At 62.3% G+C, this 18,518-nt stretch overlaps 1 protein-coding gene across 2 annotated transcripts in view; it reads left to right on the top strand.

Moving 5' to 3' along the window:
* The first annotated feature begins 2,126 nt into the window (after window positions 1-2,126).
* KCNH6 (potassium voltage-gated channel subfamily H member 6) overlaps window positions 2,127-18,518 on the top strand; it is a 32,189-nt gene continuing 15,797 nt past the window's right edge. The window contains exons 1-5 of one of the 2 annotated variants that reach the window (XM_086766564.1): window positions 2,127-2,202; window positions 5,234-5,464; window positions 13,441-13,596; window positions 16,084-16,193; window positions 17,980-18,292. In XM_086766564.1, coding sequence (XP_086622690.1) covers window positions 2,127-2,202; window positions 5,234-5,464; window positions 13,441-13,596; window positions 16,084-16,193; window positions 17,980-18,292 — 886 coding nt within the window. The remainder of the gene's footprint in view (window positions 2,203-5,233; window positions 5,465-13,440; window positions 13,597-16,083; window positions 16,194-17,979; window positions 18,293-18,518) is intronic. The other variant, XM_086766565.1, reaches the window with a different exon arrangement.

Genomic DNA, 18,518 nt, shown 5'->3' on the forward strand with positions numbered 1-18,518 from the left:
CACCCTCTTCAACAATAGAACAAGTTTTTCTCCGCTGGGGAAGGCTGACTTCTATGAGAGACAGAGATAAAAGCAGCACCAGGGCTCTGAAACGGGCCTGAAAGGGCACCTGCCTTTACTCACCCGCTTGCACTGCTGGCCCAGGGACAGGAGGCAACTCTGGCAGGCAGCGCTGTGGGTCAAGCGCCCCATGGGCACAGCCTGGTCCCCATGCGTATTGCTAAGGTGCACTGGAACATCAACTGAAAACCCCAGCAAAACACTCCTGCTGATGATAATGGACCATAATCCTCTTAGACCAATTTCATGCCTGAAAAATCGTGCATAACAAAATAATAATAGGAAGCCCCTCAGTGGACAGTGTCCTGAGCAGCGGGCCCGGGGGAAGAGGGCGAGCCAGAGGGGATTTCTCGGGAAGGAAAGGGAGCTGATCCCTGTGGCCTTCACGCCTGAAGGGCATGGAGAGGTGGGCAGGAGAAGAGCTGAACTCGGGGCTGGATCTGAACACGGGCTCTGGCAGGGCAGCATCGTGGGGGACACCTACCTCCCTCAGGGCCCTGGGCACCCACCCCGACCCCTGTGCCCTACAGAGCCCACGGGACCTTCTGTGACCCCAGAACCCCGGGACCCTCCGAACCCTCTGCATCCCTTTGCACCCTCGGCGTCCCCCGGACCCTCCATGTCCCCCTGGACTCTCCGTGCTCGTAGAGCCCTGTGCCAGGTCAGACCCCCCATGCTAAGCCCCCCGCCGTGTCAAGCCCCCCGCCCCGTACGAGCAGCCCGCCCCGCCCGGCCCTTCAGCACCGCGGCGAGTGGACAGCGCCGGAGCGGGGCCCCGCCCGGCCCGCGGCACCCGCCCCCCCCGGGCCCCCCGCGACACCGGGACCCCTCAGAGACCCCCAGACCTCCTCCTCGGCACCCCCCAGCACCGCGGCCTTGCACCCCCTCTTCCCTCCCTCTCTACCCCCCGGCACCCCCTACTCTGCCCACCTCCCTGCACCTACCGGCACCCTCTCCCCTGCTGCACCCCTGCACCTCCTCCTCCGCACCCTGCACTCCTCAGCACCCCCCTCCTCTGCTTCTGCACCCCTGCATCTCCTCCTCCGGCCCCGCACCACCGCCCCGCCCCACCAGCCCACTACCCCGGCACCCCCTCCTCCACCACCCCCTGCATCCCATCACCACTCTCCTTCCCCACCCCCAGCCCCCTGCTCCCAGCACCCCTCTCCAGCACCCCAACACCCCTTCCTCCACCACCCCCTTCTCCAGCGCCCCCAGCACCCTCTACCCGCACTCGCACCCACCCCACCATCCCCAGCACATCCTCCTGGCCCAACACCCCAGACGTCCAGCACCGCCTGCCCCAGCCCCCCAAGGACCCCAACCCCCATTATCCCCCTATCCCAGCTCCCAAAGACCCCACCTCCCATCACCCCCTGCCCCAGCCCCCCAAGGACCCCAACCCCCATTATCCCCCTATCCCAGCTCCCAAAGACCCCACCTCCCATCACCCCCTGCCCCAGCCCCCCAAGGACCTCACCCTCCATCACCCCCTACCTCAGGCCCCCAAGGCCCCCATCTCCCCCCACCACACCCCCCCACTCCCGCACCCCCAGCCTGCGGGGCCGGTGCCAGGCGGTGCCATGCGGCTGCCGGTGCCGCGGGATGCCGGGGCGGGGGCCGGAGGGGGTCCGAGGACACCCTGGGGGGGTCCGGGGGGGTGCCAGCTCCCCGGCCGGCAGCTGTTGCTGCCGACACCTCCCCCGGCGCTCCGGCGGGCCGGGACAGCGGTGACTAAGCACTTTGGGGATTTCCACTCTTATTATTTTATTCGATTATTTTCTCCCCCCGTTCCAGCGGGTCCCCCCCTCCTCCTCCCCTCTCCCCCCCGCCCCCCATCCCCGGGCAGGGCGGGCCGAGGGGTTCCCCCTTCCGGCCACCGGTAGCACGGGAGCCCCGGCCGGGCTGGGCTCCAGAGCTCGGCCAGCCCCGGGCTGAGGCGGAGCGGGGCCGGGCCGTACCGAGCCGCCCCGCGTTCCGCCCCCGCACCCCCCTCACCACCCGCCCCCCCCCCCACCCCCGCGGGAAGTTCCGCCGCTCCCGGGGGCGCGCAGGGCAGCGGAGCGATGCCGGTACGCCGGGGCCATGTGGCCCCCCAAAATACCTACCTGGACACCATCATCCGCAAATTTGAAGGGCAAAGTGAGTACCGCACCCCCCCGCACCCCCTCCCTCCCTCTGCGGGCGGCCCCCCAACTTCGGGGCGCAGCGATTTATGGGGAGGGGGACACGGACAGGCGGGGAAATGGGACCCCGGGGAAATGAAAGGGCTCCTGTCACCTCGGGGCGGGGGGGGGGGGGCAAACAGAGGGGTGGGCGACCGGCAGGCAGTGTCCCCGCGGGTATTTATAGACAGGGTGACACGAGGGGGACGACCGGTCCGGGTGGAGGTGGAGGGGGGAGACACCGCCCCCCCTCGCAGTCCCCCGGGCTGGGAAGGGGGTCCCGGGGGTGGGAGGTGGGGGGGTCCCGGGGGTCGAGGGGGCGGGCGGGCTCGCTGCTTGTTTGCCTTCAACTCCGCGCTGCCGGGAGGCAGCCGTCCCTGGCGAGCCGTTGCCATTTGCTGTTGCTCGCAGTAATCCCTGCCTGTGAATTTTGGGGCTGCTTCTCTTCTCAAATACAGCGCAGAGTTCCGTGCGCATCGGGTTTGCCGGTGGTCGGGTGGGGGTCGGGGGGAGGAGGCGGTGAGGGGTCCGTTCCCACTGCCCAGGCACCCCAAAGGGGCTGGGTCCCCCCTACGCACCCAGGGAGGGGAACAGGGGACCGGGGGTCACCCCACAGCCATGCCCGTGGGGTGCCGTGGGGTGCTGGAGCTGTGCGCTCCCCACCGCCTCGGCTCGCTGAGATTTTTCTCCGGTGTCCAAATTTTCGCGGGTGGGCAAACGTCCCTGGCGCTGCCGTCCCAGCCAGATCTGCGCTGCCTGCCCTGGCAGTGAGTGACGTGACCCTGGGGACGGGAAAGCGAGAAAAACTGTCCCTGGTTCCTATCAGTCCCCGCTGGGAAGCGGCGGCTGGGGAGCAGCGGGGGCACGGGGGGGAAGCGTGCCAGCGGGGAAGCAGCCAGGGCCCCTCGTCTGCTCCCTGCCTGTGCCCCGCCAGCCATGTTGGGCACCGGCTGGCCTCTGCCAAAATATCGCCCCACGCTCCGCCAAAATATTGCCCTGTGTTCTGCCACGGCAGCTTCGTGGTGTGTTAGGTGTTGGGAGACGCTGTGCCACATTGCTCCGGGTCACATTGCTGTCACTGGCATCATTCTTCCCCGGCTTGTGGGTGCCTTCGCCCCCCCCCCGTCCCCCCGCAGCTCCCAAGGGTGCAGCTACACCCAGTGAGTCGCCGTTGCGGCCGGAGAGGCCCAACGCAGACCCCGGCACCGTGGGGACAAGGGCAAACCTGCGGGTGAGGGCGGGGAAGAAAGCAAATCTGGGGGTGAAAATACCCCCGAGGAGATGTGGCTCTGCAGCTCCTGCCCATCCCGGCCTTGGTCACATCCCCTGCGCTTGGTGTGACTTGCTCCGGCACCCTGCCAGCCCCGTAAATCCTGTCCGACGTCAGCCCAGCCGGGATGCGACCCACCGGGCTGGCGCTGGATGGGGAACCGTGCATTGCAGGTGGGGAGCACACCCCAAAAGCAGGGCTTTGGGGGAAGGTCCCCTCCTTGTGCCGCCTTCCAGCTGGCAGAGCGGTTTGGATAGAGCAGGATCAGGGAGAGGAAGGAGCCTGGAAACATTTGGCTGTGGTGGTTTATGCTGTTTGCAGCGCCAGCGCCGGCGTCAGCCCTGCGTGGGGGAAGGAAAGGTGCCGGGGGTGGGAGTCCCCCACGAAGGGCCACCAAGGGCTGTCGCAGGGTGGGATGAAGCAGGAGACTGGAGTGTCCCTGGAGGCACTGGTTTTACTGGGAGGCATCCTCCAGATGATGTCACTCTGCAGGTGACATCAGGGAGAGCCCCCACGTGCCGGGGTGGGGTCTCCCCACCCTCCTGGGTCCCGGCGCTGGGTGCCGCAGTCGTGCGGAGGTTTCTCCCGCGTTTGGGTGAAATTCCACATGAGGCTGGAGCACAGCGGGACTCTGGAGCACGCAGGCTGCAGATGCCATTCCTGGGTAATCCAGGAGATTAATTGGGGTCTGGGCTGGGAGACAGCCTCCACACAGACCCTCTGCTCTGACCTGCCTCCGGCTCCAGCCCGGAGTGGATGCCAAGCGCTGCTGGGTGCGGGGGGGTGGGGGGGCACAGCATCCATCACATCAGCATCCACAGCCCCCCATTGCATCCCAGCAAACCCATCCCGGAGAGGATCCTCCCTGTATGCCCAGCACCCCCGATCTCCTTGGGTAAAAAAAAAAATATAAATCAAACCAAATCAAAGCTTGAGGCTGGGTCTCCCCCAGAATAAAGACAGAAACGGCTCCATCTGGACTGGACGGCTCAGGCTGGGCAGCACTGCCACGCAGCCCGGCACGGCAGGCAGCACCGCTCCCTGCCTCGGTTTCCCCTTTCCTCCACCTGAGTCCTTTTCTTCTTGAGCACATGGGCTACGCAGCCCAGCAGGGTCTGGATTCCAGCTTCAGCCCGAAGGCACAATTATCCTACAAAACATTAGGAGAATCATTAGCGTGACGGGTTTCACCCGGCTTCCCATGAAGCCAAGCCTCGAGCGCACTCCTCCTCTCGCCTCTTGCCTGACTTCAGTCGAATCTGAGCAAGGGTGGGAAGTCTCCGAGATAATGCGGGTCCCTGATAAGCTCCTGGGGAGGGACGGGCGCTGCAGCAATTCCCTCTGCCTGCAGTGCTGGTGGAGCACAGATTACCCACATATTAGACAGCAGCGAGTCCCCCGCGTGTGAGCGGTGAGAGGTCAGGGCTGCGTGGGTTGGCCCACACGAGGAAAAGCTGCCTTCACTGGAGACCCCCCGCTTTGGGTCCCCCTGTCCCCGCGGTCACCAGATGACATGAAATTGGGGGAATTTTCGAGCAGGGCAGCACCTGGGGTGGTGTGGGCTGGTGCCAGCCATCCTCCTCCCAGTTCTGTCACTGGTGTCCCCAGGGAGCCCGTCCCTGCACAAGCCCCACGGCGGGTGGCATCAAAGAACCCAAGCCCCCCCCATCCACCCGGGCTGTCCCTGTGGGTCCCCACCACCCTGCTAAACCTGGTGCCCTCCTGCCTCCCCCCGCAGACCGCAAGTTCCTCATCGCCAACGCCCAGATGGAGAACTGCGCCATCATCTACTGCAACGACGGCTTCTGCGAGATGTTCGGCTACTCCCGCGTGGAGGTGATGCAGCGACCCTGCACCTGCGACTTCCTCACCGGCCCCGACACCACCAAAAGCTCCATCGCGCAGCTCACCCAGGCCCTGCTCGGCTCCGAGGAGTGCAAGCTTGAGATCCTCTACTACCGCAAAGACAGTAAGCGTTGCTTTTTGGGGGCGATCCGGTGGTGGGAGGTGTCTCCTGCTCGGGATTTGGGCTGTGGCCGTGGCGGGAGGCAAAGGGGGTCTGATGCATCGGGATTGCACCCGGCCTGAGGGCGAGTCCGTGGTGGCTCCCGGCGGGATGGAGCCGTCTCTGCCGTGATGGGGCACCGGGGGCACTGGAACCTCAAGTGATGGAAGTTGTTGCCGGATTACTTGGGAATCAAGTCATTTGTGAGCCCTCAGTCACGCCTCAGAGCTCTGGGGCCAAGCGGTGGCATCGCTTCTGGGATCCCTGCATCGTGAACGAGGAGCCCCCGGGAAGCCCGCGGAGGAGCCGGGCTGGCACTGGGGTCTCCCGCTCCGTGCTCCCAGAGGAGACGAGACAGACCCCTCGCCTCTGCCGAAAGCGAGCGCAGCCGACGGCCTCGGAGCCGCCTTTCCGGCGAGCAGGATGCGGCTGCGCGCGCACAGATGGAATTACGTTAAGATGAAAATGAAGCTTTGATGGAAAATACTAGTGATTAGTTCTAATACTGCAGGAAGTTAAATAAATATTTAGTGCTTGATGCTGCAAACCAGCAGCGGCCAGGGCGGGGGCAATGCAGATCAGGTGCTTGCTAGAGGTTAAAAATATGAAGTATTTCTTTTTTTTCAACCTGTGGAGCTTTCCCATCGCTTTAGTTTGTATTGATGGGGGCTTGGCCTGAGCAAGGGGCTGCATCCTGCTGCCGGCAGCTCCCGGGGCGGTGGAGTGGAGGAGAAACAACTGGAAGTGAAGGGGAAAAGGCAGGAGCCCTGGCTCCCAGCCCGGCGCCCTATCTCCGGGCCCGGGACCCGGGTGTCCTGGCCTCCCTCCCAGGCCCTATCTCCCGGGCTGGCATCCAGGTGCCAGCGTATCGGCCCCGGGAATTATCCGCTGGCGGCACCCCTGCGTGTTAACCCGCACCGTTAACGCCGCGGGGCCGGACCCTGCACTGTGGCAAGATGGGGCCACTCACCAGCCGCGTTTCCTCCGTGATTTTCCTCCCGTCCTCACCGAGGGACTCGCTGGAGGCTCTTTTCCATGGGGCTGGTCCTGGGTGAAGCGGTGCCAGGGCCAGGCTGCAGGTCCCCCCAAGACCGCTGTGGTTTGCAGGGGGCTGGCTGGAGCCCAGCGCAGCCCGGGAGACACGAGGAGAAGCGGGCACACGCCGTCCCCCTGCTCCCATCCCAATGCCAACGCCTGGCCATGGCAAGGACGGCGTGTGCAGCCCTGTTCCCCTCCCTCGGGATAAGTTTTCCCATCCATCCCTGGGGACTGCTCGGCTGGGAGCCCGATCCAACGCTGTCCTCCCTGCTTTGAAGCATTCCTGGCGGGCTCGCGGGATGCTCGGTGCTCTCCTCGGAGCCCTGTTCTTCCTCCAGGCCATAGGAAACTCTCAGCGCAGCTCTGAGCTGCTTTCTTCTCTTTTTATTAAAAAAAAATAATAAAGAAGAGGCAAAAAAAAAAAAAAGCCCAGAAGCAAGCCCTTCATGTCTATTTTTAAACCCAGCCCCACCAGCAATATGCTTTCCAATTGTTTCCCCCCAGCACTCAGCCTGCAACCGCTCAGCCCATTATAAATGGGTCTTATCGGCAAAGAAAAGGCCTTCGCGTGACGGGGAGCTGCTGCTTAATTAGCCGGCGGAGGCTCCGAACCCGCCCGTTCTCCTTTTCATACCAGCAGCACCAATCTCCCGCCTCGACCTGCTGTTTATGACTGCGGTACTCCCGGCTCTGCAGCTCGCAGGGTTGCTTCCTCGCTTTCGGAGATGATGTGAGACCCCAAATCGGCCCATTGGACCCCCACCCCGCAGGGCCAGGGGGTGGGGTGGATGGAGGTGGGTGGGATGGAGGGCACCGATGGGTGCCCGGGCAGGTGGCCGTGGCCGTGCACGGGCAGGTGATGCGTGTCCCTGGGGACAGCCTCGCTGCTCCATCCTCACCCACGCTGTCGTTAGCTGATTATAAAAGGAGACACGGGTGCCAACGGCAGCCCGGGGCTGCCGAAACGCAGCCAAGAACCAAGTCCCAGTGGGAGAAGACGGGACTGGTCCAGCGAGGGCAGTTGGCCCTCCCTGCTGCAGCAGCCCCAAAAAGGCCTCGGAAAGAGGGACGAGCCCAGCCACGGCACGTGTGGGCTCTAATCCCCCGCCTAAAGCCGGGAGATCAGTGAAAAGTTAATTTCCTTACAAGATGCTGCGCAGCTGGGGCTGCCCCAACCAAGGCAGGGGTCATTACCGGATCAGCTCCTGCCATGGCGAGGAGCAGCCACGGCCACCAACCCTGCGGACGTGGTCCCCGCGGTGTCCGGGGCTGAGCCCAGCCCCCTCCGCCGTCCCCTGGGGATGGCACCGAGGGGCTGCTGGGGCTGAGCTGCATCCAGGGTTGGGGGTTTTTCCCCCCCGGGGTCGGTGTGGTTTATAGCGAAGCCACCAGCGAGAGCCCCCGGGGTCCCTGGAGCGGGGCCGGTGGCCGCAGGTGCTGGGCGTCGCGGCGCTGGCACGGCCCGGGCGGCAGCAGCTGGCAGCACTCACGCCCGCTCCATGCGTGTGAATATCAGGCTTATGAACAGGAAAGGGGAGATGCGAGGCCGAGACAGCAGGAGCAGCTGGTGGGGCAGCTGCCGCCTGCAGCCACAGCCCCTCTGTCCCGGTCCCCTCCCCGGGCAGAGCCCACCGCTCGTCCCCTCCAGCTGGAGCGGTTTGTGTCGGTCCCCTGGGGCCGGGGATTAGGGACCGGGATCAGGCCGGCAAACTCGTTACACTGGTGTCCTAAGCTGGGGTTTCCCCTGGGTACTCTGGGAGGAGGAGGGACATCCCAGAGTGATCAGGGCACCTGGTGTCACCCGGGATGTCCCCAGCAGCTCCCCATGGGGTGCCTGAGCAGGCCAGGCAGGCGTGGGTTGTGGGGTGTCCCCTCCGTCCCCAGCCCGGGGCACAGACACGGCACAACCATCAGCTCCGCAGCGGCGGCCAGGAGGCCCTGGCGAAGGCGGGATGGATGGATCCAGCCAAGGTTTCTCGGCAGAGCTTTACAAACAGCCACGTGTGACGCGCCCAACGGGCTTGCTGGAAGCAGGAGGGCAAATCCCGCTGGATCCTGGCACCATCGGGGCTGGGGGGCCGGGGCTGGCAGCCCCCGAGAGCCTGTGTCACTGCCCCGTGGGGTGGGCAAGGCAGGACGGAGGGGACCTCCCGGGTGGCGGAGGAGCCGGGAGGCACGGCCGGCTGACAAAACCCCAACCCCAACTCGAGCTCTCTGCTTTTACAAAAACATGCGGGTTTTAAGCCAAGCCCGGGCCGTTTACTTTGCCTTCTTTTAAGGGTCGAGCTTGGCAGAGCCGGGATGTGACCTCAGGAAGGGGACAGCCACCATGGCCTGACTCCAGACGGGGACTTATAAACATCCCGCCTCGCAATGACAAACGCTCCGCTCCCGGAGATCCCGTGCTGCAGGGCCGATTCTGCCTCCCCCGCACCCCGGCTCTAGCCCAGGGATGGCTCAATCGGAGTACAAAGCTGGAAGAGACACATTTTTCCATCCTCTGCTGCTCCTCAGATGCTTTGTGCATGGCCCAGAGGTCCCACGGATGGAGGGACAGGCCCAGAGCATCCCCAGCACCCTCAGGGATACTTCCCAGGAGGCTTTTTCCTGAAATTGCTGCCCTGGCAGAGTCCCCATTTCCCATCCCAAACCCTCCATCCCCATCCTTGCTGGCTGCTGCGTCCCCAGTGAGGGGTGGCCCCATGTGCCACGGGGACAGGGCCCTCGGGATGGCCGGCCAGCCCCGGGAAACACCGTCAGCGCTGCAGCCTTGGGCGCGCAGCCCTGCGCTAAGCCGGACTAATTCCTGCATCCAGCCAGGATTTAGCAAGGGAAGGACCACGGGCCTGGATGCGGCCGCTCGCTTCGCCTGCAGTGGAGGTTAAGCTGCGTTTTGCCGAACCCCTGTATCAAGCTGGGACCCTTTTGGGCTCCTGGGGGCTGGAACATCCTCCCAACTGCACCCCAAAGCATCCCGCCGGGCTTGGAGGCATCCTTCCGGTGGCCACATTGCCGGTGGCCACCCTCAGCCGCCCAAGGCTCTTGGTTTTCCCACTCTGCTGCTGCTTCCAGCTGGCGAGCTCCCTGCTAAGCACAGAAATCCCTGGAGTTCATCACCGCACACCGGGCAACCTCCGTCCCTCTGGCCGTTACTTAATAAGGTCATTTTAGCGGCTCGGGGGTTGCTGCAAGGAACGTTTTTGCCGGTCTGGTGTCACAGCGGGTGTCAGTCTCCCGATGCCCTGTTTGGGTGCAGGGAGAGGGGCCGGTGCAGACCCCACTGGCATCATCCCATCCCATCCCAGGGGCATGCAGACGTGGGTGCAGGGGCACCCATCACCCATCACTCACCCCAGACCCCAAGGACGACCCATGCCCCACCGCCTCAGCCGCCACCTTCATCATTTTCCATCCCGCCTCTGGGATTTGCTTTCGGGCCTCCCAGCGATCTGTGCTTCCCTTTGAAGTTTCTGCTGCACCCTGACACTGATTTATCCCCGGCCGGGAGCAAGGCTCCCACAGCATCTCCCCGGGGCGTGCCAGCCGTCCCCATCCCCGTCCCCATCCCTGTCCCCTCCGTGCCCTTCCCAGCCCCTCTCCTCCGCTCCGTTATATAATACCACTATAGATTTAGCCACTCTGCCATGAGACCCTGCAGATTAAATCTCCCGGCCCCAGGCTGGGGGGAGGGAAGGACTAGGTAAGAGCTCCCAGGGCAGATTAATAGCTTGCTTTTTTAATATTCATAACAATACTGGTTTGTGTCCGGCTCTCGGAAACCCCCGTGTCCCGTTGATTAGTTTAATACCGATGATACCAACAAATGCATTAACCACCGGCGGCCGGGGCGGATAAGAGGGCCGGGGAGGGAGCGCTCCCAACGATGACATTTTTAATGTTATTAAGTGCTCGCTTTTATCAAGGTCAGAAGACAAGGCTGGGATGCTGGGAAGATCAAACCCAGCCCAGGGTTTTAGGGAATGAGCTGTTTTTCCCAGCCCGTGCAAACCCATCGCGTCGGGTGTGGGATGGTCCAAAACAGCATCCATCTCGCATCCCTCCTGCCAAGCCCCTTCCGCAGCCCCTGGGGTTGGGTTTCACCCCGGACGGGCGCACAGACAGCCCCATGGCTGCGGCCACGGAGCCCCCGGGGCTCCTCCGAGAGATCATTTGGCGGCTGGATAAAATTAGATGGATGGAGATAGATTAGCTGAGCAGCTGAAGGGAAGAGGCAGCCAGACGGATAGGGACAGTCGATCGAGGAACGAAGACAGGAGCGTGGGGCTGGGGTCCCTCCTGGGACCGGTTCAGCCCACCAGCACGCCAGCAGGTCCGGGGTGCCTGGTATTTGGGGGGAAGGATGGGGAGGCTTGGCATTCGGCTGGCCGCAGGGAAACTGGGCCAGGGTGGAGGGTGCCAGAGGTCTCCCAGCTGCAGCCTCTCCACAGAGCTGGGGGTACCCCAAATCACAGCTGCCCAGAGACCCCAAATCCTGGGGGACCGCCCTGTCTTTGGGCCAGGCTTAAAGGAACCCGCGGCTCCCGACGCCGAAGCTCCATCATCCCCTTGCTGCTGTCCATGCTATGGGGCGTGGGTCTGAGCCGGGCACCGAGCTCCCGGCATGCGGGGCTGTGCCTGGCGGGGCTGCTTTCGGGGCCGTTCCCCTGGTTTTAGAGAGTCCCACACCCAATTCACTTTTGGCCAGCCCTGGACTGGTCCGGCAGTTGGACTAGATGATCGTTGTAGGTCCCTTCCAACAATCTAATCCATTTGATTCAATTTAAGAAAGGATCAGCGTGGGGGCTCGCAGCAGCCCCGGCCAAGGCTGCTCCAGCTCAGCACCTCCTAGATTTGCAGGATCAAACCAGGCACCAGCTGCCTCCCAAACCCAGCCCCAGCCTCCTCCCAGCTGCTGCTTACATCCCTCCAACTGGATGTAACTGGGCCCAGTTTTCAGCTGTTCAAGTCTCGGCCATGGGATTAACCCTTTCCATGCCGCACAGCGCCTGCCAGGATCTGGCCCCCACAAGAACAGATCAGGGGCCGGCCGTCGCCTCCCACCACCGCGGAGGAGCTTAAGAAGGAAAAGTGAAGCAGGGAAAGGGATGCAGAGCACGCGAGCCAGGATCAGGCCATCCAAATCGGGATTCCCGGTCCAGGGGGAAGCATGGAGCTGATGGCTGCCCATGGCAACGGACTCTGCTGGGCTGTGGGTCCTCGGGAAGCTGGTGATGCTTCGGAACTACCTGTGGGGAAAAAAACCCCCTCATTTTATAACATACTGAAAGAGAAAGGATCCGGTGCCGCCGGGAATCACAGGTGCAGGCGACGCCTGTGCCAGCACTGGCAGAGCCGCGGCATCCCAGGGATGGCACCATGTCGTCCCGCCGGCCGTGTGTCACCTTAGCGTCAACCAGGACACCTCGCTCACTCGGCATCACCTAAAGGACACCGCTTGCCTTTTAGATCCCGAAAAATCCTGACAAAGGGAGGGAAAAGGGCGCGTTTCTTTCCGTCCCCACTTGCTCCATGCACAGGTAGCCCACAGCGTGCCGGTCCATCCCTTTGAAACAGCTTTATCTGCTGAAAATTCCCCCCCGCCTCCTCCCCAGCTCACGCGTTTAAGTGGATTTCCTCTCCCTGTGGTGAACAACGATGAAATAAAGAAAGAAAGAAATAATCCCGGCTGCTGGGCCCTTTAAACGGATTTCACCGTATCCATTTCTTTCCCATTCTTGTGTGTATGTGTGTGTCTCTGTGTATGTGCACATCCCTGACGTCACGGCAGATTTTGAAGTTTCCCGATGCCGGCCATCTGCTCCTGATTACGGGAGGCCCTGAGCTCCTTAAAATTATACGCAGAAAGGCTGACATCCCCCTCCCGGCTGGAGCTTGGCCATGGCCGGAGCGGGAGAACGCTGGATTGGGCTGGCAGCACACCCCTGCCAGATCCGCGCCAGATCCGCTAATCCCTGGTGATCAGAGCACGGGGCAAAGGCAAGAGCAGGGATCCACACCCTGCAAAAATCACCATGGAAGGAGGCCGCGCCGGCCGGGCAGCGGTGCCTGGTTGTCCCAGGCACTCCCCTGCATCCTCCACTTGCTGCTTTGGGAAAGGCCCGTGAGTCCTTTTGGGTGCCCCTAACTGCAAACCGGCGCCTGGCTGCCAGCACAAGCAGAGCCACAGGGTCAAGCTGGCTTCCAGCAGGCAAATCCATATGGCCTCGTGCCCTGTGGCCATGTTTGGGGTCCTCCCCGCCACCCTCCTTGCTCCCGGGACACTGAGCCTGTCCTTGTGCCCCGCCGTGCCTCAGTTTCCCCGTGGCAGGAGTGAGACGAGGCTATGCCTGATCTCTGCACGCCAGTGCCTTTAGGGGATGTCCTTGGGGACCGTCCGACGGATCCCCCCACATCCTGCTGCCCGGGATTGGAACAGGGCATGCAGTCAGGCCCACCCCCATTGCCCACATCCAGGACATGGGACGCTGATGTCAGTCCCCAAAAACTGCCTGGCGATTGCAGGGCAATTAGCTACGGCGTGATTACAAGCAGCATGCTTAATGAGGTTAAACCACTACCTGGGAGTTTCTGAGTTCTTAATTACCTACTCTTTAATTGCTGCTCTCAAGTACATTAATATAAATGATTGTCTGGGACAAAAAAAAAAAAAAAAAAAAGGCAAGATGTGATCTGTGTGAGCTGGGATGATGCAGAGATCTGTCCCTTCCCCAGGGCTCAGACCGGCTTCCAAATCCTCCAGTCCCCATCAGCAGGGATCACACCCATCCAATCGCTCACAAAAATACTTTTTCCTGCCAAAAGCGTTTTGTGCTGGGGTGGGCAGGGGGCGGGTGGGCAAAACCCCCTGCGCGGCCCCCCCTGAGCCTGTCTCTGCTCGGCAGCCTCGTGCTTCCGCTGCCTGGTGGACGTGGTGCCGGTGAAGAACGAGGACGGCGTCGTCATCATGTTCATCCTCAACTTCGAGGACCTGGCGCAGCTCATCGCCAAGAGCGCCAGCCGGAGCCTGCACCACCGCCTGTCGCAGAGCTGGCGCGGAGGTAGGTGTCACCCGGGACGGCGGGGACGGCAAGGCGGCATCCTCCGGGCTGTCCCCAGCCCGTGGTTTTCATGGGAGCTCGCGGAGGCCGAAGGATGCGCCCGTGGCAGGGCAGGATCCTGCGCCGTGAGGCTGACCTCGCTGGGAGGTTTTTTTATCCAGCAGCACTGTGTTGGCTGGGGCAGGAGGTGCTGGTACGGGACAGGACCTCCGTGCGGGGCCACGGGGAGGGCCGGGGGACATTTGGTGTCACCGATGCATGGCTGTGCTATGGGGACATCACCGCAGGCGAGTGGCACAAGGACAGTTGCACGGGGATGGCTCTGAGCCTGTCCCGGCTTTGGGCTGCTCCCCGCTACCCCAGGCTCATCCAGGGCTTTGTGGGGCTCTTGGAGGCAGGGGGAAATTCGAATTATCTTTTTTTTGGGAAGGCTGGATCAAAGGGGAGCTGTGGTGAGGCTCTCGGGGGGATGTGCATACCCAGGGATGCAGATGTCAGACCTGACCACGGGAAGGAGAGCTGTAGCTTCTAAATGTCCTCCTGGTACACGGCCCGCAGTGCCCGTCACCTCTCCCTTAGTCAGGGAAATAATCCTACGTCTGTCTGCGTGCAAACCCTCCCTGGGGACGCGGGTCGCTCTAGGGAGGCTTCGGGCAGGCCTCAAGGTAAAGCTGTGGGAGCAGCCCGGGCCCGTCCCCCCACGGCACGTGGGGCAGCACGGTGGGACCGGGACCGGAGCCAGGGCTGCGTCAGGGGCGGACGGGGACCCTTCACGCTGCCCCTCGTATGGGTAGGGTCGTGTGAGTTTTAAGGCAGTCACACTCGGCGCATGTAGGCATCCCGGAGGCGTTACGGCGTCTGTGTGCGTGGCGGCAGGTGCCGGCGGAGGAGCTCTGCACGGTGACAGGTTTTGCGTATCCTCAGGCACACGGGACTTGGGGACGTATGGGTGTGAACGTATCTATAACCTGTGCAGGTGTTCCTACGTCTACGGAGTGATGAGATTTGTATTTTTGGTGCATTGTTTTAGTACCGGTGAGCCTCTATGCACGGACTGCTGGGAAAATCCTAAATTCCAGGCCCGCTGTTGCTTTGCAGCCCCTCAGCTCTGAGTATGTCTCGAAACGCCGTGCATCCGTTCCCCACCCAGCCCTGAGATGTACCTTTGGCTGCAGAAAGCACCCAAATAAAAAGGGTACCTATCGCTTTCTCGCGCGTCGGAGATGGCGTTGCGCAGCAGGAGCGTCGCTCGGGTTTTCCACTCCAGCGCCAGGGATGGTGGAGAGGAGAGAGCTGCTGGCACCAGCCCAGATCGGTCTCTCGTGCACGGGTTTCCTGACTCAGTCTTTAATTACCCGGCGGCAGGCGGCTGCGTCACCGGTCCCTGGCTCGCTGGTGTGCGGGGAAAGTCGGCTGCTTTGCTTCTTCCAGCTGAAAAGCTGCGCTGGGCAGCAGGGACGGGGTGAGCAGAGGGGGCTTGTGCAGATCCTCTCATCGGCGGGGGCATTTTTGGGGAGTTGGGCAGGTCAGGACCCCACCTGAGCGGCTCGGCGGCGTGTCAGGGCTCGGTGAGGAAAGCAAATCCTGCCAAAATGAAACAGCTCCTCAATGTGCGCCTTTTTCCCAGAGGGCAATGCCTCTGCAGAGCTTATGTCCTATCCAACACCAGGATTTAGGCCACTTTTTGTCCAGTTAGTGAGTACAACTGGTGCTGCGGGGGTTCAGACGGAGCCCAGGGCAGACCCGGGCCCTGAAGCAGCAGGGCGCGAGGTCTCCTCTGCGGACCAGCACGAGAAGAGGACAAGTGACTTTATACTGGGTGTCACAACCGGAGGCACTGGGTCCCGCTGCGGGCACTGCCGGTTTCTCTCCACATCTGGCCCCTTCTCTCCTGAACATCTCTCACAGCTCCTTGCAATCCCGCTGCCCTTGTCGTGGTCCCAGTCTCCAGCAAGGTGCTCTCGTGGTCCCCCGTGACGGCAGCAAAGGACTCCCACTCTTTGGTCCAGCATCCCTCTCCTAAAATGCAGAACAACTCCAGGAACAAAACTGCTAGAACTTCTTTTTTTAATGCCTTGCTAACTTACCGTCTCTTTTGTGTGGTTTTTTTTTCCCTCAAGTCCCACCAAGGGGATTGAGAGGCTCAATTTCCTCCAGGTCCAAATCCCTTAAGTGGCTTTAATCTCTTTAATTGGCTTAGGGATGCTCTGCACCTTTCCCATCTTGCGTCGGCGGTTGTAGGGGACTCCCCTCCAGCCCAGCAGTGCTTTCTGCCAGGTCAGGCTCTGCCTTGAGCACACGACGAGGTGATGGCATGGGAATAGCAAGCGTGTTGGAGGAGGAAGGGCCACCTAGCACGTATGTCCCCTAGAGCCACCCAAAATTCTCTGTAGCCTCTTCCCCTCCCACCGCCCCGTCTTGCTCCAGCTGTCACGTGCAGCTAGGTTACACCTGTCTCTCTTGTGTTTTGTTTTTCTTTCTAACAAGGTCAAGGTAGGAAGTTGAAGTTTAGTCTCCCGTCCCTGCGGCGACTCAAAATCCAGCGGAAATCTCTGCCCACCAGTGAGTTTGATGGAGTAGCCATTGACTATGGAAAGGTAACCGTAGCCTTTGTCTGATATAAGCCCACGCCTCAGGCCAGGTCCCAGCGCTCTTCCTCCGCTCTCCCCATCCCGCTCTCCCTCGGCTGCTGTGGCTCAGGCAGTATCCGGCGGTAGGGGCTCCGGCGCTGGGTCAGCGCTGAGCACTGGTCCAGGCGAGGGCTGGCGGTGAGCGGCGGTGCTTTGGTGGCATGGGACAGAGCTAGACAGCACAGTTCCGCGGGGTCAGGCCGGCACGGCACGTGCCGTGGCTTGCGGGGGGAGCGGGAGATGTGCCGAGCCGGCGGGCACCGCTGCCAAAGCTGGGAGGAAGGTCTGGCTCCGTAGCGCAGGTTTTTCGGGATGGTGGATCTCCAGGGAGTTGTCCCCACCTCAAGGAGGGGACATGGTGGTGACTGCAGGAGCCTGGTGCAGGTCTGCGCTGAGCAGGGAGTGGCAGGGATGTGCAGGCAGCTCTGGCTTCTCAGTCCTCCAGCAAAGACTGTGCTTTCCGTGATGGAGGGTGATGCTGTCATTGCTGATGTGATGAGGCTGAAAAAGCTTTGGCGGGACCTCTTTAGAGATTGCTGTTCTTGGTGGCTTCTTGACTGTCAGAAGTGCTCAAGGTACCTCTGGGCAAAGACGTGTTGTTTTCTGAAATGCAGCAGCACGAGGCGCAGCGCCGTGGGCAGGAGGCTTTGCTCTGCTAACGCATCCCCAGGTTCCCGCTCAGCCGGGAGAAAGCTGCTTCCCAAAATGACGGCTGTGCTGAGGTGAAGGGTGCCCATCTTCTCGGAGGCTGTGCTTACGGCAGGTTGAGGACATCCGTAGCGTTATGGGATGCTCTGGGTGTGTCGCTCCTGCGGACAGCAGCGCTGCTGAAGGCCCTGGGTACCCCCAGGCTGAGGCTGCATGGTGCACTGCAATGTTCCATGCATGGAAGATGATGTGCATTGAGGACAACCTGCTGACCCAGCGCTTTGCTGGGGTCTGGTCCAACTTGGGGCAGCCCGGCGAGATGTAGGGGCAGCTGGCAGCCAGCCCCGCCAGGCACCTCATCCTAAAACCTGCAAGAAGGTCCTGCGGGATGGTGAAGGTCCTGCGTGCCTTGGTGAAATCCCAGTCCCTCCCATGGTTATGACTGGTATGGGCATAGCCCCATCGGTTTCTGTCCCAGAAGGTGGTTGCTTTGTGCAACCCGTTGCAGAAGTCGTTAAAGGCTGGAAACTCTTTAGGTCTCCAGGGGAAAAGGTTTAGCAAGGGCCAAGGGGTGCCGTAGGAGAGGGAGGACCACACACGGCCCAATTTGCAAGCCCAGAAGCTTCTCCCCTGCTTCCTGGTGCAGAGCACATCATCTCCCACAGCACAGGACCCCAGGCACCGACCCTCGGCGGTGGCCTGAGCTCTCCCAGCTCATGAGGGAAGGGGAGGTCCACTGGTGGGACATAGGGACACCTCAGAAAAGCGCACAGCAAGGCAGGTTCTCGGGGCAAGCCTATCCCTGGGGTCTCCTCTTGTCTTCTTGCTCTGGCCTGCTTCCCAGCTGCGCAGCATTGCCTTGCAAACCGCCCCGCAGCCACCCAGCCTCCGGTAGGAGCTGGTAGGAGGTAGGAGCTGCCAAGTCTCCGAGGACTCGGTCGCCCCACCGCAAAGCAGGTCCTGGTCCCAGTTGGAGGTGACCTCAGGAACCGCAGTGCTTCCCAGCCCTCTGCCCCTCCTTTTACCTCCCCCGGCTCCCCCTCCTTCCCCCCCCAGCACGCGAGGACTCCTTCTAATAAAACGCTTTCTCCTGGCTGTCTTAAAGCCCGGTGGTGACTCCCTGATTTTGAGGGACTTGAAGACATCGCCCAAGGAGAACTGTGTGCAGTCAGAGACCGAATCCCTCCTGGAAAAGGAGCGGAGGCCGAGCCTGGAGGCCGATCCCACCCTACAACACTCGTCCCCGAAGCAAGAGCCTCCCTTGCCGGGCCCACGAGGGTCGTACTCTGCGTGGGGTTTCTTTCGGTCTCGCCCCGGGGGCAGCTTCCACAGCCTCCGCAGGGTCTCCTCCTTGGACAACTTTGAGGCTGCGAGGTCTGAGTTCCAGAGAAAATTCAGGGAAAGGAGGGCAAACTCAGGTAGGGGAAAAACCCCGGAGTTGTCGGTCCTACTGCGGGAGCCACGGTCCCGGGCACTGGCCCCGGCATGTCTCGGGGGGGAGGTCTCGTCTCTTACCCTGCACTGCTTTTCCCTCTGCAAAGTGGAGATGAGCTGGGGTCTTCTCCCCAAAACCCGCTGGCCTCCATGTGATTCCCCGCGTCGGCAGGTCCTGCTCTTTGGGTAGAGCCGTCCGTGGTGGTGTGC

This window comes from Chlamydotis macqueenii, chromosome 25, assembly GCF_036417535.1.
Source record: "Chlamydotis macqueenii isolate bChlMac1 chromosome 25, bChlMac1.mat, whole genome shotgun sequence".
In the NCBI taxonomy this organism is placed as follows: Eukaryota; Metazoa; Chordata; class Aves; order Otidiformes; family Otididae; genus Chlamydotis; species Chlamydotis macqueenii.